The sequence below is a fragment of the Mustelus asterias genome, chromosome 25, assembly GCF_964213995.1.
Source record: "Mustelus asterias chromosome 25, sMusAst1.hap1.1, whole genome shotgun sequence".
NCBI lineage: Eukaryota > Metazoa > Chordata > Chondrichthyes > Carcharhiniformes > Triakidae > Mustelus > Mustelus asterias.
The window spans coordinates 22,759,037-22,784,075 of record NC_135825.1 but is presented as its reverse complement, the minus strand read 5'-3'; the positions used below and the strand labels follow the sequence as shown (position 1 = coordinate 22,784,075).

Here is a 25,039-nt window from a genome sequence, read left to right as displayed (position 1 = left end):
CGCTCCGATTTAGAGAAATCAGCTCCGCAAATTCCTTTCATTGTTTACCTCGACTCGGATTCAGCATTTGATCTTATGCCCTGCAGTTTCTCATTATTCCCACCAGCAATTATTATGCATCTAAACAGCAACTTGCATTATCTGGCATCTTTAACGTAGTGAAACATCACAATGCTTCACAGGAGTGTTGCTTCAACAATATTCACACCAAGCCACGTGAAATCATTGAATGGTCGCTGAGTGGATGAGGCCATTCAGCCCATCATGTCAATGCTCTCTACAGGAAAACCTTGTGCCACTTCCCTTTCTTTTCAGGTAAGTATCCAATTCCTGTTTGAATGCCATGATTGAATCTGCTGGCACCACATTCTCGGACGGAGTGGGGGTGATTTTCTGGCCCCATTTGACACAGGCGCAAATCCCGTTATCATGGAATCCCCACAGTGCAGAAGGAGGCCATTCGGCCCATCAAGCCTGCACTAACAACAAATCCGCCCAGGCCCTATCCCCGTAACCCAAGTATTTACCCTGCAAATCCCCTTGACACTAAGGGGCAATTTAGTATCGCCAATCCACCTAAACCGTACATCTTTTGGACGGTGAGGGGAAACCGGGGCACTCGGAGGAAACCCACGCAGACACGGGGAGAACGTGCAAATTCCACACGGTCACCCAAGGTTGGAATCGAACCGGGTCCCTTGCGCTGTGAGGTAATAATGGGGCCAGTGGCTAACCACTGTGCCACTGTACAAGAGGGCCATAACGGGATTTACACCAGGGAGATCTCCGAATGAGATCTTCTCCACCCCATGCCAGTGACATTACCATTTATTTAACTATATTTAAATATTCAAAATCGCTGTAATGCTGTATCTTCGGGGAGCGGTGTAACATCCTACCCGCGAGGGTCACTACTGGTCTCCAAAAACGGAGCCCAGATGTGATGACCGTGCTGAAGGTTCAAAGGCCAGTGTAGCCTCAGTCGGTTGCTCAGTCATGGCAGTGCCAACCTGCCAGTACCAACCTGGCACTGCCCTCCTGGTTTAGAATGGCAAAGTGTGGGAAGACCTGGATGGAAAACCTGCCTGTTTCTCTGGCTAGAATCACGCCGGTTTTCAGTCTGAACCTGACACTTTGCTGTTTTTTGGGAAAATTCTGCCCGGCATCCCAGATCCTTAAAAGATTCTTTGAACTTTCGGCCAGAGAGACACTTTCTCTCTACCTATTCTGTTCAGGTGCTTCATCATTTTAAATGCTTCTAACAAACTTTCTCTCAACCACCCCTTCTCCCAGCTTTTCTGATCTATTCCTCGAACCATTCTCTCAAATCCTTTCTGCACCCTCTCCCAAGTTTGCACACCCTGCTTAAAGTGTGGTTTCCAGAATTGGACACTATTCCAGTTAAGGCCGAACCTACATTTTTAACGGTTTGCCAAAATATTCTTGTTTTTAAATTTATATTAGCCGTATTTATAAAGTCTAGGTTCCTTAATATCCTTAATGATGGCATTTTCAACCAACACTGCCACCTTTAGTGACCATTGTGCCCCAGATCCAACTGCTTCTTCACTCCCTTTACAATTGTATCGTTTATGTGTATTAACTATCTCCATTCTTCCTACCAAGCTGCATCACTTCACACTTTTCTGCATTAAAATTTCAACTGTCATGTCTGCCTATTCTACCAGCCTGTCTATATCCTTTCAAAGTCTATTATTATCCTCCTCTCCGTTCACAATATGTTCAAGTTTTCTGTCATCTGCAAATGTTGAAACTGTGCCCTGCATGCCCAAGTCAAGGCCACTAATATCCTTCTTCCCTCTCATCCCTTGCCTTCTGTACCCTCTCGCTGTGCCACTATGAAATCCCAAGTGCAATGAGGGACAGTAAGGTCATTGCAGTAACATGTGATCTGGTCTCCTATATCCTGTGGGAATCTCCCGGGGAGCAAGAAATGCTGTGGCCTTAATATCTGGGGCACCTCACTTACACCCCTGTACATCTTAAAAAAACATCTGTCCACCACCACTCTTCCTGTTGCTCAGCCAAACTTTATATCCATGCTATCAGTAACCCTTTAATTCCACGGTCTTCAATTTTGCTGACAGATCTTTTGTGTGGCCTTTGCATCAAATGCAATACTCTTATCACCCCAGGTTACCAAGCAGAGGGATAGAATCGATGGCTAGGGAAGGGAGTTTGTAATGGGGACTGGAGACATTGGCTTTGGTTTTCCCAATATATATTTGGGGGAAATTTCTGCTCATCTGCTAGTGGATATTGGACAAGCAACCCTTACAATCCAGAGACAATGGAAGTGTGGAGAGAAGTGTTGAGTTAGAGCTGTGTCAGTAAACATGGGAAACTGATGTGCTCCCTGATGATGTCACCTAAGGGTAATATAAACGTGAATTAGGAAGAGGCCAAGTTTAGACCCTTGGGGGTCTCCAAAGATAATCTGCAGATTGTTCCGTTTTTTTCCAAAGTCTTGGTTCAGGTGAGAAAAGCGATGTGTAGCTCGCTGGATGCACTGCTGAGTTATTTTTAAATGCTTTTAGGGCAAAAAAAAAATCTGGAGGTATAGCTCATAGCATCACACAGGTGGGATAGGGTTAGTAAAAACCAGTAGCTGGGAATCATGGCTGCCCCTATCTCCAGTATAAAAAAGAACCCAGCCCCCTCCCATGTACAAGGAAACCCAATGGAGCTCCCGAGAGGGCCTGCCCCTGACATGCTCAGGCCTGTCCCTCTCCCCCAGGGGCTCCCTTCGGCTGTTTCATGTTTGGGAGAAGCAGTTGTAAACCTCGCTGACGTGATGTCACGCCAACGAGGGGGGCGGATTCCAAAGGTGGGGGGATACGATATGATGCAGAAGCCTGCTAATTGCATTTAATTAATTTAATGTGTTTGAAGGGTGGGAACCTTGTTACATCACCAGTGGTGGAGGGGGGTGGGAAGTGTTGTGGGGGGGGGGGGGGGGGGGGTGGGGGGGGTGGGGGGGGGGGGGGGGAGGATCTCGCCATCCAGAATCTCACTTTCCGATTCTTGCAAGATTCTGTGCCCACACCACCGTTCGTGCTCACAGTGGACGCAGACACACATTCGCCGCCAACGATATGGAAGCAGAAAGATAAGTCATTGCAAGAGATTCTCTGGCTGCGGCTGGATAAATAAGATGGAACAAGGCAAGTGCAGACCCTCCTAGCTGGACAACAGAGAAGACAATGGGGGAAGATGGTGTGGCCAGTCATAACAAAGGCTGCAGACTCGTGACCAAGTGAGATCATTTGCCACGCTCTGGTGGGATATCATTTGTGTCTTTGAGAAGAGCTGTTTTGGCCTTGTCAGGGGCAGAAAACTGGAGGATAAAACTCCAGTTACACCCGTTATTTTGTGTTCTCACCCTAGTTTACTGCACTTTATAACAGTGTAAATTATAACTGTGATTGATCAGTAGGATATCCAATGAAAGACTATAAGACTATAAAACCTTTTAAACATGGCTTGCTTTTCTGATAATAGTGTTGAGGTTGACTGTACTCAAGAATGTCATTGTTCAAATGATTATGAAATTTAACAGAAGATATTCTTGTGCACAAATCTATCTATCATTCATGCATCTTTCCCATCCTAGTCTCTCTCCATGTCTTGAGTTGACCTGTGCTACGAACAACCAGATGCTGCAATAAGTTTCCTGTTTCAGAATGCAATAACTCCTAACGCGCATTTAAATCAAGTCCAGATCTGAGCACTAGTTGAGGAACTATTATGTCATTTGGGTAAGATCAGAGAATGTTGGTTCCTGCCAAAATTTTTCAAATCTATTTTAAACTGGAAATGGAACACATCTGCTGTGAATTTAAAGAAAAGGAGACAAATGGAAAAGATTGTACTGATTTTTGATCTTTCAGCATGACTAAATTGACATTGTGTGAGGCCCAGTGTTTTTCTAGTTATATAGTTCCTGGACATCACAGAAGAGGAGAGTGCATTATATTAAGCTCCGTTATGTTATGATTGCTATCAGTTGGAACTCATTGCTGCTGATATGAAGGATGAGCAGAATGGTATAATGTTTTACTTCATAATGTATATAAATCTGCCAAATGTTATTTAGATCACTTTGTTCGACAGGAATGAATTAGATAGAATGTTGATTCTATCAGTTAATATGTAATATTCCATGTGTTTTTTTCCAGACGTATTCCATACTCTAACAGTGAACAAAACTGAACCATTCTAGTGCTATGTTAACATTTGTCAACTGTTACAATACAACTCTAAAGCTTTTAAACGCAGCAGTTTTAAAAAATTGTATAAAATGAGTCTGAAGGTCAAAAGGAAAAGAGAGGCGTATGTTAGGTCCAAGCAGCTAAAAACGGAGGGAGCTCTGGAGGAGTACAATGAAAGTAGGAAAGTACTCAAACGGGGAATTAGAAGAGCAAAAAGGGGTCACGAAATGTTCTTGGTAGACAGGATTAAGGAGAATCCCAAGGCATTTTATTCATACGTTAGGAACAAAAGGGTTGTTAGGGAAAAAATCGGACCCCTCAGGGACAAAAGTGGGGACTTATGCTTGGAGCCCAAAGAAGTAGGGGAGATCCTAAATGAATACTTTGCGTCGGTATTCACAAAGGAGAGGGATGTGTTGACTGGGAGTGTCTCTGAGGGGAGTGTTGAACCGTTGGAGAAAATCTCCATTACAAAGGAGGAAGTGTTAGGTTTGTTAGAGAATATAAAGACTGACAAATCCCCAGGGCCTGATGGAATCTATCCAAGGCTGCTCAGGGAGACGAGAGGTGAAATCGTTGGGCCTCTGACGCAAATCTTTGTCTCGTCACTGGACGCAGGTGAGGTCCCAGAGGATTGGAGGATAGCCAATGTGGTCCCGTTATTTAAGAAGGGTAGGAAGGATAACCCGGGTAATTATAGGCCGGTGAGCTTGACGTCCGTGGTGGGGAAGTTGTTGGAGAAGATTCTTAGAGATAGGATGTATGCGCATTTAGAAAGGAATAAACTCATTAACGATAGTCAACATGGTTTTGTGAGAGGGAGGTCATGCCTCACTAACCTGGTGGTGTTTTTTGAAGAAGTGACCAAAATGGTTGACGAAGGAAGGGCCGTGGATGTTGTCTATATGGACTTTAGTAAAGCGTTTGACAAAGTCCCTCATGGTAGGCTAGTGAAAAAGGTTGGATCCCATGGGATAAAGGGGGAGGTGGCTAGATGGGTGGAGAACTGGCTTGGTCATAGAAGACAGAGGGTGGTAGTGGAAGGGTCTTTTTCCGGCTGGAGGCCTGTGACTAGTGGTGTACCGCAGGGCTCTGTATTGGGACCTCTGCTGTTTGTGATTTATATAAATGATCTGGAAGAAGGAGTAACTGGGGTGATCAGTAAGTTTGCGGACGACACAAAACTGGCAGGACTTGCAGATAGTGAGGAACATTGTCAGAGGCTACAGAAGGATATAGATAGGCTGGAAATTTGGGCAAGGAAATGGCAGATGGAGTTCAATCCTGATAAATGCGAAGTGATGCATTTTGGTGGGAATAATGTAGGGAGGAGCTACACGATAAATGGAAGAACCATAAAGGGTGTAGAGACGCAGAGGGACCTGGGTGTGCAAGTCCACAGATCTTTGAAGGTGACGTCACAGGTGGAGAAGGTGGTGAAGAAGGCATATGGCATGCTTGCCTTTATAGGATGGGGCATAGAGTATAAGAGTTGGGGTCTGATGTTGCAGATGTATAGAACGTTGGTTCGGCCGCATTTGGAATACTGCGTCCAGTTCTGGTCGCCACACTACCAGAAGGACGTGGAGGCTTTGGAGAGAGTACAGAGGAGGTTTACCAGGATGTTGCCTGGTATGGAGGGGCTTGGTTATGAGGAGAGATTGGGGAAACTGGGGTTGTTCTCCTTGGAAAGACGGAGGATGAGGGGAGACTTAATAGAGGTGTATAAAATTATGAAAGGCATAGATAGGGTGAACGGTGGGAAGCTTTTCCACGGGTCGGTGGTGACGTTCACGAGGGGTCATAGGTTCAAGGTGAAGGGGGGGAGGTTTAACACAGATATCAGAAGGACATATTTTACACAGAGGGTCGTGGGGGCCTGGAATGTGTTGCCGGGCAAGGTGGTGGAGGCGGACACACTGGGAACGTTTAAGACTTATCTAGACAGCTATATGAACGGAGTGGGAATGGAGGGATACAAAAGAGTGGTCTAGTTTGGACCAGGGAGCGGCATGGGCTAATTGTTCCTTGTTTCTCGTTTCAAGGCTTCATTCTATGATCATCTTGCTGGTGCCAGTACAGAGCGAGACTGCGGATAGTTGGGAACCTGTCTCGGGGGCAGGGAATTCATATGGTGTTCGTGGAAGTGGAAATGACTAGGGTTGGGAAGCATTTTCCGATCAGGGCCATTGTGATCTCCTGGACTCGTTTCGATCGCCTCAGGGGGTCGGAGAGGAATTTCCCAGATTTTTTTTCCCCATATTGGCCCTGGGGTTTTTCACTCTGGGTTTTCGCCTCTCCCTGGAGATCACATGGTCTGGAATGGGGGGGTGGGGGTGAGTTAATAGGTTGTGATGAACAAAGCATCGTAGCTGTGAGGTACAGCTCGGTGGATAGGATATTGGTATGCAGATAGGCTGGAAAATTGGGCGGGGATCCTGGATTCAGGATTCAATCCTGGACCGGGGAGCGGCGCAGGCTTGGAGGGCCGAAGGGCCTGTTCCTGTGCTGTATTGTTCTTTGTTCTTTGAAACACAGGACAGTGATCTTAATACCACGGGAAATGTTGGAGATAGCAAAGGGACTCCTAACTGCAGGAGCATTTAATCAGATTATTTGTTTCTAACATAATGCAATTTCCTGAATTCTTTCTACTTATTTTATAAATCCAGTCTCGGAAACAGGTCAGTATTGATATAACATTTGCTCAAGAAAGTTAGATTCCAAAATGGAAGGTGTATTCTTTCCTTTGATTGATTGAAGTAATGGTTGAATTAGACAGACCAAGCGGGACCCAAGATCATCCCTCATGAGCCATCCAGTGTTAGCTAGTGCAACAAACAAATGTCCCAATTGTGGACCAGAACAAGACTGGATTTGGCCTTGACCAAATATACTGAAGGCACACACTAACTATACTTGCACTTGATTAAACCATCTAGCTAATTCATAGAGTCCCTACAGTGCAGAAGGAGGCCTTTCAGCCCATTGAGTCTGCACCGACTCTCTGAAAGAGCATCTTGCCCAGACCCACAGTGTGCCCTATCCCCATAACCCCACACACTTACCCACTAATCCCCCTAACCTACACATCTTTGGACACCAAGGCGCAATTTAACATGGCCAATCCACCAAACTTGCAAATCTTTGGACTGTGGGAGGAAACCGGAGCACCCGGAGGAAACTCACGGAGACACGGCGAGAACTCCACACAGTCACCCAAGGCCGGAATTGAACCCGGGCCCCTGGTGCTGTGCGGCAGTAGTGCCACCGTACTGTCTATTACCACAACATGGAATTTAAGACTTTCTACCACTGTCCATGAAACAGTAATCCATGAGAAATCAGGGTAATTGGAAGTGGAGACTTTTTTCAACTTTTAAAAAGTGTTCTGAATCTTGTCTGACATTTGTGCCCCAGCTTTCTCCTGCGGACCGTTGTACTTTCCTGTTGATTAGGATGACACAGATGTAAAAGATCAACCCATAGAGGTGGTGAAACAGATATGTAGGCTGGAATTCTCCAGCCCTTCACACCGCACTGCCGCTGCCAGTGAGAATGGAGAATTTGGCACTCAGCCAACTTTCCATCCACTGCAGCGGGACCACAGAATCCCAGCTGTGGGCTACATCGGAGAATCCGACCCATTTTCTTGTTCAGTCGTGGTGAATTGTCTCTTGGAGTGTAAAACACATGGGGGGGCGATTTTTCCATCGCGTTGTGCCCGTTTTCCGGGCGCGACCGACACCGTTTTACAAGCGTCGGATATCCAGCGCAGTCAGTCCCTCACTGGAAATGGGCAAGAGGTCGGTTAATAAATTGATTAAAATGGGCATTTGCATCTGCTTAGTGAGCCCGTTCTCAATCGTCCGGGCTCGGCCCCCCTTTGTGACCTCGCCGGTGAGGAATAGACATGCTCCCCATGAATGGGGAGCAGTCGACCTGGCCTCGCCAGTAGAACCAGAGCCATTGTGGCCCCCCCCAGAGAGGCTGAGGGCATGGGGGGGATGCCCCTTGGGCAGTGCCACCCTGGCACCTGAGTGCCCACCGGGCAGTGACGGGGCAGGGCTAATGGGGGATGAGGTTAGGGGGGGGGGCTAATGGGGGAGGGGGCCTGCTGCAGGGATCAGTGGGGGGGAAGAAGGACACGCTGCAACTCTGCAACAATCAGTGGGGGGGCAGGTGGCAGTGGGTCCGCAATCTGTGGGGAATGGGGGGTTCCGCGATCGGTCTGGGCAGCGTTTGGGTGGGGGGGAGGGGGGGTGGGGTTGCGGGGGCTGCATCTCGGGCCACATGCCCCTGCGATTGCAGGGAGGGGAGAGCTGCTTCAGGCAGTCTGCACGAGCAGGGGCCTGACAGCTCTCTTTGCCTGTCAGGCCCCTGCTACTAATAATGCGCGTGTGCAGCATCAGAGGCCCGCACATGCGCACGCCCTCCCTCTGCAGGCTTTTGGGCGCGTTAAGCTCCGCCCACCGGCGACTGCAGCGTGAATCTGACACGCTAAAAATTTTGCAGGCAGAGTGGATATGGGGGGGCCTGAAACGGGCCTAAAAGCCGGATCTGAAACTCTCCCAGTTTCAAGTCCGCCCAGCACTTAGAATAAAAATGGTAAAATCGCCCCCATAGTTATTAATGAACTATCTTACAGCCAAGTGCCAAAAAGCAAGCATTTCTCATGTTTAAAATAAATCAAGCTCTGGAAGAGTTAATTCCCCTCATTAAAAAAAATAATTTCTGTACGAGGGAAGTGATTTATTTAGACTTCCATGTTTAGACTAGTTTCCTGCTGTGAATATGTCCTGTGGGGACTGAAATGAATCTCTATAAATTTTAACCAAATGAACATTTGTATTCATGGAAACCAGTGATTAACGCTTTGAATTCTGAGATAAGGTTTCAAAATCAATGTAAACATTATAGGCTTGAAATTACTGTTGTCAGGCAAACATTTAAAAGTACATCTGTGAAATTCCCCAGCTCATTATTTTAACCTATAGGTTAAATTGAATCCTTTGTTAGATTAGTGGGCAAAAGATCATACGTACGTTTTAAGCATTTGCCAGTATGATTTCTAGCTTTATAATTAAGTTTCCAATTGATTGTTGGTGATGATTTGAACTCTGCACAATGTAATAGGAAATGTGGGGGGGGCAATTTTTCCGTCCCGCCCGCCATGGGAATCGTAGCGGGCAGGGAGCGTTCCATGCAAAGGTCCATTGACCTCAGGTGGGATGTTCCAGTTTTGGGGCGAGTGCAACTGGAAAATCCCACCGGTGGTGTTTAGCCACCAGATTATAATTCCATTAAACAGTGCGCACAGAATACCTTCTTCCAGTCTTAAATTCCATGTTCTGTATATATATATATATATATATCTCAGTTAATTCAGAATCTGTTCTTCAAAACTTGCTCGTTAGGAAGTATATATCCTTTAAAGCACTAGCGTCGATAGATTCACTCGCCTCTCCCCCGTATGTGAATTTTCTCCCAATATTTCATGTGCTGAAGTAAATTATCCTGTAAGATTTATGAATCCATTGTTCAAAATTAAAGCTGTCATGAAGCAGCCAGACTGAACTCTCAATTGGTGCATTCACACTTCGACCTTTAGAAATGTGCTGGTCCTTGGCAAGACCTTTGTCTGAAGCATTCAAGCTGTGTAATAAATGAAATGAACCAGATTGGTCTGCCAACACTTGGTGCAATATATACAGTATGATATCTCCTGCAGAAGCTCTGCTGGCTAAATAAAATAAATGTAACATTGGCTGTGACTAATGCATGCTTGCCATTAGTTCTACTACTATTTGAAGTAACACAGGGAATTCTTGATGGACAAGCAGAACCGTGGCTGAAGACAAACTGTCCAGGTTTGGCAGTGTTGCAGTACCTGAGGAAAAGGCTTCATTTAGTAATGTCCATTTCATCCATCAATCCAGCAAGTGCCTCTCCATGGTGAATGCCGTTATCATTCAAGGTGTCACCATCTCCAGACAGATCCATAGGACAGTGTGTTTAAAGGGGTGATTGGGGGCACTCTAAACCCAACGGAAGGCATGCCTGATACCTACCCCCTCCCTGACTTTTCTGAAATTGTAAGTGATGGGGGCGTAACACAGAAAATAGGAGCAGGAGCAGGCCATTCGGCCCTTCGAGCCTGTCCTGCTGTTCATTATGCTCACTGCTGATCATCCAACTCAGTAGCCTGATCCTGCCTTTCCCCCACATCCTTTGATCCCCTTCGCCTCAAGTGCTGTATCTCATTGCTGCTTGAAAACATTCAATGTTTTGGCCTCAACTATTTCATGTGGTAGTGAATTCCACAGGCTGGGTGAAGAAATTTCTCCTCATCTCTGGCCTAAATAGTCTACCCTGTATCCTCAGACTGTGACCCCTGTGTGGCAAGAAAGGCATTGAACCCACCTTTGGCGTATTGAGATCCTCAAATAGCCACTTAAGAGCCTCATCCCCCCCCACTACACGTGGTGATTTACCACTGTTAGATTTAGACCCATGTCATGTGGGAAACCCGGTAGCTTTCGCGGGCAAAATGAGAAGTCTCATGAGGGGCCCATTGTAAGCAGCCCCCTCTTCCCCCAGGTAATTCCCCATTTCATCCTCCACCCTGCCTCTTGAACCCGCCCCTCTTGCTTCCCTCACCAGGATTCTTGACTCTGGGCTCCTCGTGTGGTGGGACCACAGACCTGCCGGCCATCTGATTGGCCGGCTGCTCTCTGGACTCCCTCCTGAGGAAGGGACAGAAGCATCACCTTAAAGCAATTAACAGCGCTCCCAGCCATTGTGGGATGAGTCATGATGGCATAGTACGAGGTCTTTTGGCCCATCAAGTTCATGCAAGTATTTATTGTGTTGGCTTCAAACATAACATTAGCAAAGTATGGAACAAGCAAGAAATGCCAAGGAGGGAACATTGATTGAGGAGGCGGTATGAAGTGTTTAACTCGACCAGCAATGGTAGATTTCAGAATTGGGCCAGAAATAAAACTCTCAACCCATGAAAATCTAGGGGTGGGGGTGGGGGTGTGGCATTTTAGAATATTTGCACAAACTTAAAGCAAGGATAGCTGGAAAATCTAGCCCAGTATCATGGAAACAAAGAAACTCGGAGCAGAATTAGGCCATTCAGCCCATCGAGCTCATTCTATCACTCAATATGATCTTGGCTGATCCTTGATCTCAATGCCATATTCCTGCTTTCTTCCCATTTCCTTTGATGCCTTTAAAATCTAAAAATAAAAACATCTTTCTCTTTCTTGAATACATTCAGTGACTTGGCCTCCTTCTGTGGTAGAGAATTCCACAAGATTACTACCCTTGGAGTGAAGAAATGTTTCTTCATCTCGGTCCTAAATCATCGACCCCGTACTCTGCGACTCGGCCCCCGGTTCTAGATTCCCCAACCATGGAAAATACTTTCCATGCATCTAGTCTGTCCAACCCCATTAGAATTGTATACATTTCAATCAGATCTCCTCTCCTGCTTCTAAACTCTAGTGAATACAGGCCCAGTCAAACTGATCTGCCCCCATAGGACAGTCCCACCAACCCCGGTATCAGCCTAGTGAACCTCTGCTGCATTCTATGACACATATAGAACTATAGAATCCTAGCAGTTCCGAAAGCAGCCATTCATCCCATCAAGTCTGCACCAACCCTCCGAAACAGCATCCCGCCCATGCCCTGCTGTCTGCCCTATCCCGTAACCCCACGCATTTACGATGGTTAATCCATCTAACCTACACATCTTTGGATACTAATGGGCAATTTAGCATGGCCAATCCACTTAACCATCTTTGGACTGTGGGGGGAAACCAGAGCAGGAGGAAACTCGTGCAGACACAGGGAGAACGTGCAAACTCCACACAGTCACCCAAGGCTGAAATCGAACCCAACTCCCTGTAACTGCAGTAAGACATCCCTACTTCTGAACTCACACTTCTGTTGACCTGCAATTGTGTAGGGCATTGGTGAGGCCACACCTGGAGTATTGTGTGCAATTTTGGTGTCCTTGTCTGAGGAAGGATGCCCTTGCTATAGAGGGAGTACAGCGAAGGTTTACCAGGCTGATTCCTGCAATGGCAGGTCTGTCATATGAGGAGAGACTAAGTCTAGGGTTACATTCGTTGGAGTTTAGAAGAGTGAAAGGGGATCTCATAGAAACTTATATAATTCTAACAGGATTAGACGGTAGATTCAGAAAGAATGTTCCCGATGGTGGGGGAGTCCAGAACTAGGGGTCATAGTTTGAGGATAAGGGGTAAACCTTTTAGACCTGAGGTGAGGAGAAATTTCTTCACCCAGAGAGTGGTGAATCTGTGGAATTCAAAGAAAGTAGCTGAGGCCAATATGTTGTGTGATTTCAAGAAGAAATTAAATATAGTTCTTAGGGCTATAGGGATCGAGGGATATGGGGGGAATGCAGAATCAGGATATTGAATTTGATGATCAGTCCTGATAATGAGTGGTGGAGCAGGCTCTCGGGCCTTGCTTATATTTTCTATGTTTAAAAGTGAAATAATGCAGATGCCGGGAAAACTCAGCAAGTCGTGCAGCATCAGTGGAAAGAGAAAGAGTTAATGTTTCAGATCACTGACCTTTCCTCAGAACTGATTCTGATTCCGGTTCTGGTGAAGGTTCTCGGACCCGAAAAATATTAACACTGTTTCTCTCTCCACCTGCTGAGGACACCCATATCTTTGAAATTATTTTTGCTAACTTCAAATCATCCATATTTTTGTGCCGAGGTCCTGAATGGTCATCTCACCTCCACAACTGAAGGGATCATTTATGTGCTTCCGTGATTTCCCTGAGAGCAAAGGACCCTCTCCACCAAATTCCAAAGATGTGTAAATTAGGTGGATTGGCCATGCTAAATTGCCACTAAGTGTCAGGGGGATTAACTAGGGTAAATGCATGGGGTTATGGGGATAGGGTCTGGGTGGGATTGTGGTCGGTGCAGATTTGATGGGCCGAATGGCCTCCTTCTGCACTGTAGGATTTTCTGATTCTATAACCAAAAACTTGCAGTTTTGTCAATTGGAACGGATTTCAACTTGGAGATGGTGAAAAATAGGATGTCGCTAAATGACTGCTTTATATTTTGACGTTTGTGCTAAAGTCAGCAAAATGCTTGCGCGCAGAGATTAAACCCTCTTCAGTTTTCAAAACTCAGCTTTGTGGCGGAGGAGAGGGTGGGAGTCTATCTGATTTGGCCCCTTGCTGGTGGCAGGAATGGCTCCAATAGTGTGTGCAAAGCCACATCGAAGGTACTTCATCTCCATGTTAACGAGGTGCGTGCTCGAAGCCATTTCCAATTCAGTGCATCACCCCTGAAAATAGTTTTGCGAGGATTATACAAGGAAGGTGCAATGTTGTAATGACAATAAAACATCAATGCTTGAATTGATTCATGCAAATATTATGTCATTCATCAGCATCTAGTTCTCTCCTAAAGTGAGAAAATTAAGAACTGTCTGTACATCATTAATTCTACTTCATTAACTTAAAAACTCTATTAGATTTTTGACAAATTGGGTGCTATTAAAGCATATTATTCCATCCTTTGTACTACACTTTGCCTATGGTTGAATGCTAATCATTCTGGAATTACTGCAGTAACTGTTTTTTTTTTAAAAAAAGAGGCAGCAACATTTTAATGAAAAATTGTCTTAGAATCATACTGAGTTTTTCTTAAAATTCCATATCCGGTAAAATGTGTTTTTTGTTCTGGGAAATTGCTTTTAGAGAGGTTTGTTAAAGAGACAGGCTTGTCTTAAACTGTTGTTCAGTTTTCCCGTCTAGTCTGCCTTACTTTATTGTGTGGAATGATGGAATATTACACAATGAAAGACAAAGTAGTGGTTAATTGTAATAAATGGCTTTGCGCTGCACTTCCTTTCTTCCGGAGTTAATCTCGGTATTATATTTTCATGTTTTCTTTTTTTTTTGCTCCGTATAATTGAAATTCGCCATGTGCTACTTTGCTGTAGGGGACAATTTGTTAGTTGTGCAGGAGTGTGACAGCAGCTTAATCTGTCCCGCTCTCTGCCAAGGAGCGTTCATTTATTTCAGCGGAAAATGTCAGCGTAAAATTAGAAGGCAGCCATTTAACGGCAGATGCGCACATAACTGCTGGGAGGTGACACATGTTCTGAATCTGTGTTCTTACTTTTCATGCTCTCCTTGGCAGGATTGTGTGTGAAATGGGGGAGGCGAGGCCTCGCAAAGAATCTGGTCCGGTGCAGCTCTGCGTTGGGGAGTGTAAGCCCGAGTTTATGACAGAGTCGTCACAGCAGTATACCTTTGTGGTGAGTTGAACCCGAAAGTGAATGACCTTCCTTCCCTCCACAAAACCCATCCCAAGGTATAAAAAGAGAAATTAAGTTTTCTTTTGCTGCTTTTGTACAACCTACTGTGTATTTCAGAGTTAACTGGTATCTTATAATCGCCGCATGATATGGCATTACCTAATAAGTGCTCCTGATTTACCTAAGTAAGTAAGTTTATTTATTAGTCCCAAATAGGCTAACATTAGCACTGCAATGAAATTACTGTGAAAATCCCCTAGTCGCCACACTCCGGCACCTGTTCGGATATAATGAGGGAGATTTTAGCATGGCCAATTCGCCTAACCTGCACATCTTTGAACTGTGGGAGGAAACCAGAGCACCCGTAGGAAACCCACACAAACATGGAGAATGTGCAAACTCCACACAGACGGTGACCCAAGCCGGGAATCGAACCCAGGTCCCTGGCGCTGTGAGGCAGCAGTGCTAACTACTGTGCTACCGTGCCGCTGTCTTCTCCCCTCCATACACTGGCTTTAATCCTTTTTACCAAGGTTTCCTAGATGTCTGTTACATTTCCATTTCAGTCACTCTGCTTCCATTGTAGTCATGATCAACTCTTAAGCTCTGACAGAAAAAGACATAATTACAACTTTTATTGATGTTTCTGACTGGCATCAGCATTTCATACACTCAAAATGTTCTTGATTTCTGACTTTCTGATCGCTCAGTTGTAGCACTCCGGTGTCAGACTCTGTGAACATTACACATTTTTCCTCCTTTTTTGTATGGAAAAAGGAATGAAATTTTATTTTTCTCTTTGTATCCACTGTTCAGAAGCAGGTTTACGTTTTTCAAAATCCAAAATTATAATGTGTTTTGAATTTGCAGTTTAATTTTGTGCTGTGTCTTTGTTCCTGGTTTTCTGCTTTTATATGTTTCTCTCGGGTAACCAGATTTCAAAATGAAAGTCAAAGCCAGGCACGTTGAAAAGCCGTGTCAGGCTGGGCCCTGTAATGATCGGCATGTTGGGTGACCAGTGGCAGGAGTCTGGGGGAGGGAGAGTTCAAGGTGGGAGGTGACACCTCCTGAAATGTGGCCAGCTGCAGCTGGCAACCCTGTTCTGTGGATTGTTTAAAAGGCAATGGAGTTGGCAGTGCCAAAAATGTCATAGCAATTCCCTTGGCGACATCAAGGGGGCAGTGGGGAGAGGGATACAGGTCTGCTGTGTGCATTGCAATGTGATGAGTGTCCAAGGGCAATGACCAAAATTTTGCACAGACTTTCTCCCCACCAGGACCCACTTTACATTTGACAAAATGAAAAAAAGGTGAAACCCAGATGTCTTGAGTTTTTTTTTAGGATATTGTCAGAACGCTGGAACATTTTCTGGAAAATCGGGACTGTCCTGGCAAAAGCGGGTCTGGACTGCATGCCCAATGGGCGAGATTCTCCGGTCCTGTCCATGGCAGAACCTGTTGCGAGCGGGAATGGAAAATTTGGCATTCCAGCCAAAGCCCAGTTCACTTTCGGTGGCACCGGATAATCCCAGCCACAAATGAGGATGGAAAATTTTGTTCCATGATACTCTTTTTCTCTCTGTCTTTACTGTTGTTGCCTTTGTCTTCTGTACTTCTGAGGCATGCTCCTTCCCCTGGCTCTGTGCACTGTTCTCTGTCTCTCTCCTTATCTGTTCTCTAGCTGTTTCTCTGTCATCTCCTTGCATTATTCTTGTTTCTTTACATTTCATTTATTTCCCCCTCCAATTACTTAATTTTCTTACTCTCATGTTCCGCCCGCACCGACTTCAAGTGAAGTGTACCCTTGGTTTATTAAAATGACTCCAAAGATTCTCTGAGCATCATGAAATTGTTTCCATGAACACTGGGAATCTTGTGCCCCGGAAAGTTCCTGCGCACACACTTTCATGGCAAGTGCCAATCCTTTTGAAATGAGAGAACTTCAATTTATAGAATCCCTGCTGTGCAGAGGAGACCAGTCAGACCATCGAGCCTGCACTGATAACAATCCCACCCAGGTCCTATCCCCATAACCCCACGTATTTACCCCATTAATCCCCCAATCTACACATCTTGGGAAACTAAGGGGCAAATTAGCATGGCCAATCTCCCTAACGCGCGCACTTTTTGGAGTGTGGGAGGAAACCGGAGTACCCAGAGGAAACCTACGCAGACACGGAGAGAACATGCAAACTCCACACAGTCACCCAAGGCTGGAATTGAACCCGGGTCCCTGGCGCTGTGAGGCAGCAGTGTTTAACCACTGTGCCCCCTAGTCTAAAAGCTAAAAGCTTTGCTGAATGTCTTCCTGAGGTACTGCAGGTTCATTGCTGGCAGATAAAATGGTGTATGGTATGCCTAAACACACTGCACGAGTATGCACATACATCAATGTCTCCAAGTACAAAAATATTGATTTCCCTGAGGATTATTGTAGGCATTCTTTTCAGAATATTGCCTTCAGGAATTCCTGTGAAAGCTGAAATCTATCATTTTTGGACTGCATAAAATAATTAAATAACCAAATTGTCAAACCTAAATTCCTTTTTTAAATAAGATCATCACCATTTTTGTTGCTTTAAATGAGTAATTTGCATTTCTTCAATGTAACGTTTTGCAAAAAACAGATTCAACTACATTTTCCCAACTTCTTTTGCCCCAGCGTGGCAAACATTTTTGCAAGTTCTCTGTTCCCTCCATGTTAAATGCGTTTTCCCCCCCAACCAACAAAGAATATTCTGATTCCTTGATTAGCATTGCAATGAGGGATCGATTGTATTCCCGTGAAGCGGACTGAGTGATTAAACTAGAATTATTCAGACTGCCTTTGGTAATGTACACCAGATCTGGAACCATGTTGAGAGAGTTGTGAGCAAAGTGAATAAATTCCTTTTAAAATTGCCTTCTCTCAACAGACATCAGAAGCTATTGTTTGGTCTGGTTAGTCATTTAACAAGGGGAGGGGGAACAGAACTTAAGCTCACTAATTTGAAGAATGCGTTCCGCTGCCCAAGGCATTTATGGTAGTTTGTTTACTGCCTTTTATTGTTCCAAAAGTTAATGCCATTCTAAAAGCCTTTCAGGTGGTCTCTGAAATACTGCATTGCAAAACCAACTGTGTATAATTCAAGCTGTAAGTGCTGGCGGTAAAAGTTAAATGAATGAAAAAGAGGGCATTCATTGAAGGTATTCTTTCAAACCTTCAAAGATGACAGTCTTCAGAGATATGTAGATTCCACTCTGCGCCCTTGGGAAGGGAGAAGGGAAGTTTAAATAAATGTAAGCCAAGGATCTTTGGTTGTGTTATCATAAGAATGATGCATCATGCAAAGGACTTCTTTAACAGCATCAGTCGAAACAAACTGGAGAAGTAATTATATTTTTAATCAGTCTTTGTCTCTACTTCTCTTTAAATCCGTGCCTTTGTTTTCTCATCTCCTTTCAACAGAAGCCTTCTCTGGAGGACTTGAACCCAAATCGAGGTCCGGAGTCTGGGGGGACGATGGTGACGATTACGGGAAAATACCTTGGAGCTGGCAGCAATGTCAACGTGCTGTTTGGGAATCAAACCTGCGAGTTTTACAGGTGAGGAGGAAGAAAAGCAAGCGCGATGCATGGAATTATTCTCATTCTAGATATCGTTCAGTACTCAGTTGGAACTGTGCTTGTGCTCTTAGAGGAGGCCAGTAATTTATTGAGTGAACTGAGTTGCAATCATAAATTCATAACTATATATACTACCTCGCTGAGAGCAACCTGCTCGAATGCCACATCTCAGAAAACTTGCAGATTGATGGGATCTAATGAATCGCCAGGATTAATTACAAGGTCACATTTTCATTGGCCGGGTCTGGTGTTAAAAAAGCAATGAGTGAACCTCAAAAGCTCACCCGTCCTCGAAGATGTTAGCTTTCCCTTTATTCATTATTTTTTACATTATACCTATCCCAGACAGAGTGAGAAAATTTGACCTGGTTTTGTGCTGAAAATAATTGGCTTGCTTGATATAATGATTGTGATATAATTGGAGCAATAATTTCTGCTATAATTTATAATCAACAATAGGCAAATTACAAAATTGATACATAGCGTGATCTTAACAGCCATTCACACCATGCGTGCACTGCAGGGGAGTCACAGATTTTGACAGCCAGTCAACACTCAGTTCACTGCAGCGGGATGGGAAAATCCCGCCGGCATGAACGGCTGTGACATTCTGGCCACAGAAGAGGCAACAATTTCAAATGTCATAAATTAAAAGGGACAAAACTTGCCCAGCACTCTGTTATTGCAACCAATGGTAGCATTGACCCAACAGTAACGACTGGCGATCAGCTTCTTTCCTGCTGCCATCAGACTTTTGAATGGACCTACTATATATTAAGCTGATCTTTCGCTAGACCCTCGGGCAGATTCTCCCATCCCGCTGCACTGCTTTTTTAGCACAGCGGGCCGGGAGACTCTCGCAGCAGCCGATTCGCGCTGGGCATCTAGGCCTTCGTCCGTCTCTTAGCGTAGGAAAATTTCCATGCTGAAAATTGGCACGGAGCTGCATAATGTATGCAGCAGGTCCTTATAATATCATTTGAATATCAATAGCAGGCTCGAGACTGAAATCTCCGAGCTTGCCAGCCCCTCTTTCTCCCCCCCCCCCTTCCCCCTTCCCCGCCAGGAGTCATTCACTCCAGCGGGGTTTACGATAGCTCCCCACTTGCGGGGAGCTGATGGCCCAACCCCGCTGGAGTGAAGAGGGGGCAATCGAGGCCCCTCAGAGCATTGGGTGCGTGCTGAGGGGATGCCCAGGGCATTGACACCTTGGCAGTGCCAGCCTGTGCCCCTGGCACTGCCTAAGGGACAAAGTGCTAATGCCCAGAGGGCACCTTAGCACTGTCCACTGGGCCTGGGGCAATGCCAAGGGGATGGGGCCTGATGGGGGGAGCAGGGCCTCCGGAGGAGGTTGGTGTGGTTGGGGGGGGGGAAGGGTCCCACTGCCACTCTGCAGTCAGGGTCGGTGGGGCAGGGAGGGAGGCCAGTGACTGGGGCTGGCCATTGGGGTGGGGGAGGGGATGGGGCTGCAGGTGGGAGGGATTTGGGACTGCCGCTGGTTGAGGGGGGGTTGTGGGAGATTGGGACGATGGTACAGGGTTCGAGGCTGGCCCAGACATGTTCGGGAGACCAGCGATCAGGCAGTGGGGGCAGGGGGGTGGGTCGCACAGTTGGCGATGTGGGGGTCCCAGGGCTGGCCAGCGATCGGTAGACTGGCAGAGGGGGGCCACTGCGCATGCGCTGATCTCGGCGCTATGCAGTGGCCCACTCAGCGCTATCCTACTGGCCTCTCGGATGGGGATAGGCCCTGTCCCCTGATTTCTGGAGTGAATCACGCTAGTGCACTCTGCAGTGCACAGAGTGTGAGAGATTCTTTTTGAAACTCCCGCAGGAAAACCCAGTGGGATTTATTCCAGCTTTTACGTGAAGTCAACACTTAGAATTTTTTTGGGAGATTCCCACCCCCTATCTGTGACTGTAACACCATTCTAGTGAATGGTATGCTTTGTCTGTACAGCGCGCAAGAAACAATACTTTTCACTGTAAACCAATGCCAGTGACACTAATAATAAATCAAGTCAGATGATAAGTTTGAATAATTTGCATAACGTCTTATAAATTGGGGTTGCCAGTACTTCCAGGTTTATTCTAGCTATACTGCAGTTGGCCAACGTAAAGAAAGCATTAACCTGTCAAGCCTGATATGGATTCAATCCAATGATCAATAAGAAGGCCTTGTGTGAACAGATGCAAGCAGGTTGTCACAGAGGGACGTATGGGTCGATTAACTGAATGGGCTACACTATGGTGAATGGAGTTCAACATGAGGAATTGTGAGGTCATCCAATTTGGCTTCAAGAAAGATAAATGAGAGTATTTACTAAATGCTAAGAAACGAGGATCTGTGGGAGAGCAAGGATATTTGGGTGTCCACGCACACTGATCACTAAAAGCTAGTGGCCAGATTTTAAAACATCAATCACCAAGGCTAATGGAATGTTGGCCTTTATCTCCAGAGGACTGGGATGAAAAGAGAGGAAGTTATGCTTCAGTTGTGTAGATCATAAATTCTGCTCATGTTGCCTTCAGTTGTAAAAACTTGATGGATAATCTAATTGAGATGTTTAAACTAATAACAGTATTTGATAAGGTAGAGCAGGAAAGCTGCTGCTTCTTGTGGAGAAATTAAGAACAAAAGGACGTGATCTTGAAATTAGAGAGTGGGATTTTCCACGCGCCGTGCCATTGGCCGTTGGTGGGATCTTCTGCTCCTGCCGTCGTCAGCAGGGTTTTCCGCTGAATGCACCCCTGCTGCTGGGAAACCCGTGGCGGGGGGCAGGGGCACTGTCGGCGGGACTGGAAGATCCTGGCAGCGTGAACGGCCGGAAAATTCTGGCCATTGTCAGGCCACCAGCAGTGAAGTCAAGAAATGCGTTATCTCAAAGTACCGAACAGGAATCCTCCTCCCTGAAAGGTCTGTGGAATGTGGGGTCAGTTGAGGTTTTCAAGAGTTGGAAGATGGATATTTGTTAGGTAAGGCTATCAAGGAATTTGGAATACAGGCAGCCAAATAGAGTTCGGGCACAGACCCGACATGATCTATTTGAATGACAAACAAGCCTGAATGGTTGAATGGCCTACTCCTGTTCCTATGTATGATCAGACAATACTACAGAGAGGTCCTGCTTTCAGGTATAACCCAGAATATACGCTTAGGGTAACAGAGCAAAAAATATTCTAAACATCATTGGCAGAGGTTACCCACCCTGCAGCATCTTCCCAGAGGTGGGTCATCACTGGCAGAGACAGGTAGCCAATCTGCAAGATTAACTGCCCATTTGTGAGGGTACCGCAATCTTCCCAGTGGTGGAGAGGGCTCCATTGAGGTCCAAGCCAGGCAGGTCCCTGGAGGGACCTTGCTAGCAGCTGGCTAAGGGAAAGAGGCTCCTCTGGCACTTTATCTTCCCATCCCCATAGCCTCATCAGAGACACAGCAATCAGCAGGTCACAACAGTGGCTGCCAGCCATTCCATTCCCCTCTACAGAGAGGCCTGGCAATTGAGGCCATCATTTGTTGTATTAAATTGAATACCTTTTCATGCTTCCTACTCCTGCAGGAGCAGTGCCCATTTCTACTCTACAGACTACTGTCTTTCTAAGGCTGCAGGCCTTCTGATTGGACTTGCAACCTTATTATTCTTTATTTATTATTCATTCGTGGGACATGGGCATCTCTGGCTGGCCAGCATTTATTGTCCATCTCTAGTTGCCCTTGAAAAGGTGGTGATGAGCTGCCTTCTTGAATCGCCGCAGACAATGTTCTGTGGGTTGACCCACAATGCCGTTGGGGAGGGAATTCCAGGATTTTGACCCAGCGACTGCGAAGGAATGGTGATATATTTCCAAGTCAGGACGCTGAGTGGCTTGGAGGGGAACTTGCAAGTGGTGGTGTTCCCATGTATCTGCTTCCTTTGTCCTTCTAGATGGAAGTAGTCATAAGTTTGAGAGGTGCTGTCTAAGGATCTTTGGTGAATTGCTGCAGTGCATCTTGTAGATAGTACACACTGCTGCTACTGAGTGTCGGTGGTGGAGGCAGTGGATGTTTGTAGATGTGGTGCCAATCAAGCGGGCTGCTTTGTCCTGGATGGTGTCAAGCTTCCCGAGTGTTGTTGGAGCTGCACCCATCCAGGCAAGTGGGCAGTATTCCATCACAATCCTGACTTGTGCCTCAGGAACTTGCCGCACTGTCCATACTTGGACAATGGACCGGAAGGCAACCACCTCCAGGTAGACCTCTCAAGCGGGTGCCCTGACAGTAAGTGTGGGGTTGGGACCTGGAAGTGATTCCGATCCTGGAGTACCTTTTTAACATGCTCCAAGTCTGTGCGATGTTCCTTTTTTTGCAGCTGGTCACTTCAAAAATCTGTGCTTCTGACCAAAAAGTGGAAATTAGATCTGCAACAAAGCAATTAACGTCTTTTCATTTAGCCTTTTCCTTGGTGTAAATGTGTGTCGGTGAAGCATTCTAAGTAGCTGACATTTCCTGCATTGTGGATGGAAAGAAATCGATTAGAAAATGCAGTCATTTTAATCTCTGTATTTTTTGAGGTGGTGAAAGAATCATTTTTAATCCTGTCGCTGTTGTTCAAAAAAGGCAAAAAATATGGAGATAGGAATATGTAGATGCTTGTAGATAATGGGTTTGATATTTATTCATTATTGTACTATTTTTGTTTAATCCTTCCACCATCTGTCATATTACGTACTCATTATGGGTTCTTTATGCTGCAGCGATGGTGGCTGACTGATGAGATCGTGATACCTGAGCCTTTAAACGTTAACACCTTCAGCTTTCACTACTTACCATTCCAAATATGATCTTGCATCATGTTGCTATCACCACGCAGGCTGGCTTCTTGCAGACTTCTTCCAGACTGTTCTTTGACCATGTGGTGACATTAATCTCACTGTGTGGATGGTGCCACCCTCCAGTCCCATGTTAGCCCATGCCCTGCTGAGCACCTTGCATTATAATGCACGCTGGCACATCTCATCACATCCCCTTTTTTAAAAAAAGGCCTCACTTTCTACTAGAGAATACAATAAATAATACAATTAAGTTGAATAATTTCTAGTTTCTTTTGAAGTCTTTAATTTCTGTGTTTCGAATCCGTCATGGACAATTGAACTTTAATTTCCACTTGTCTTAACTTCAGCCAAACTAAGTCAGGAGTGTGATGGAATACTCCCCACTTGCCTGGATGGGTGCAGCTCCAACAACACTCGAGCAGCTTGACACCATCCAGGGCAAAGCAGCCCACTTGATTGGCACCACATCTACAAACATCCGCTGCCTCCACCATCGAAGCTCAGTAGCAGCAGTGTGTACTATCTACAAAATGCACTGCAGCAAGTCACCAAAGGTCCTTAGACAGCACCTCCCAAAACCATTGTTGGCCAAGCCTGTCTCTGGTGAATTGTTGACTTGTTTTCATTCTGCATTTCTCTCATTGCCCCCCCCCCCCCCCCACCCACCCCCCCACTCTCCCTTGTGGGATCTTTCATTACTCCTGAGCCTTTTTTGAGAGTTGACCTCTATCTGGGGTTGTCTCGCATTTTCCTGTTCCTAGCCATTTCCTTTTTTCTTTGATTGCTGCTTTCAAGTGTGTTTCCACTTGCAGTGTATTACCTCTTTAAGTGTATTCATAGAATCCTACAGTGCAGAAGGCGGGCATTCGGCCCATCGAGTCTGCAATGACTACAATCCCACCCAGGCCCTATCCCCATAACTTGCTATTGCAATACAACATGGTCTTAGAACATAGAACATAGAAAAACTACAGCACAGTACAGGCCCTTCAGCCCACAAAGTTGTGCCGAACATGTCCCTACCTTAGCGATTACTAGGCTTACCTATAACCCTCTATCTTACTAAGTTCCATGCACTTATCTAAAAGTCTCTTAAAAGACTTTATCGAATCCGCCTCCACCACCGTTGCTGGCAGCCCATTCCACACACCCACCACCCTCTGAGTGAAAAACTTACCCCTGACATCTCCTCTGTACCTACTCCCCAGCACCTTAAACCTGTGTCCTCTTGTGGCAACCATTTCTGCCCTGGGAAAAAGCCTCTGACTATCCACTCGGTCAATACCTCTCAACATCTTATACACCTCTATCAGGTCACCCCTCATCCTTCGTCTCTCCAAGGAGAAAAGGTCGAGCTCACTCAACCTATCCTCATAAGGCATGCTCCCCAACCCAGGCAACATCCTTGTAAATCTCCTCTGCACCCTTTCTATGGCTTTCACATCCTTCCTGTAATGAGGCGACCAGAACTGAGCACAGTACTCGGCCAAGTGTGGTCTGACCAGGGTCTTATATAGCTGCAACATTATCTCACGACTCCTAAATTCAATTCCTCGATTGATGAAGGCCAGTACACCATACGCCTTCTTAACCACAGCCTCAACCTGCACAGCTGCTTTGAGCGTCCTATGAACTCGGACCCCAAGAACTTGACAGTTCTTTCACATCATGATCTGCCACATGTGAAGAAATGGTATAGTACTCTGCCTTTGGGTCGTGTCATAATCTTTCTTCTCTTCCAAGCATTTCAAATCAGTATCTTTTACATCGATTATTTTCTAATATTGCTGCTTGTTCTTTTCCATTATTGTGACTGTTTCAGGAATTTTGCTCTGGTGTGTAATCCCAGGTTCTCTCTTGGGTCTGAATTGCTGATCCAGCTGTCAATGTTAATATTTTCACCTCTTCAGTTAGTTTCTCCTTGTCAAGCTTTCCTTCTGCAACTCTCTTCTGAAGGCAGAGAACAGTCTCTTCAGATTCTTTGTTGAGACTTGACAGTTTCAAATTCAATTATTCTATTTCAGTTTTAAAAAAAAATAAGTTACTTAGCTTAGTTTCTTCTATA

General features: G+C 45.6%; 1 protein-coding gene across 3 annotated transcripts in view; it reads left to right on the top strand.

The window, feature by feature from the left end:
• LOC144511865 (plexin-A2-like) overlaps positions 1 to 25,039 on the top strand; it is a 483,337-nt gene that overhangs the window by 355,580 nt on the left and 102,718 nt on the right. For all 3 annotated transcript variants that reach the window (XM_078242266.1, XM_078242268.1, XM_078242267.1), the window contains 2 exons: positions 14,443 to 14,560; positions 18,008 to 18,144. In XM_078242266.1, coding sequence (XP_078098392.1) covers positions 14,443 to 14,560; positions 18,008 to 18,144 — 255 coding nt within the window. The remainder of the gene's footprint in view (positions 1 to 14,442; positions 14,561 to 18,007; positions 18,145 to 25,039) is intronic.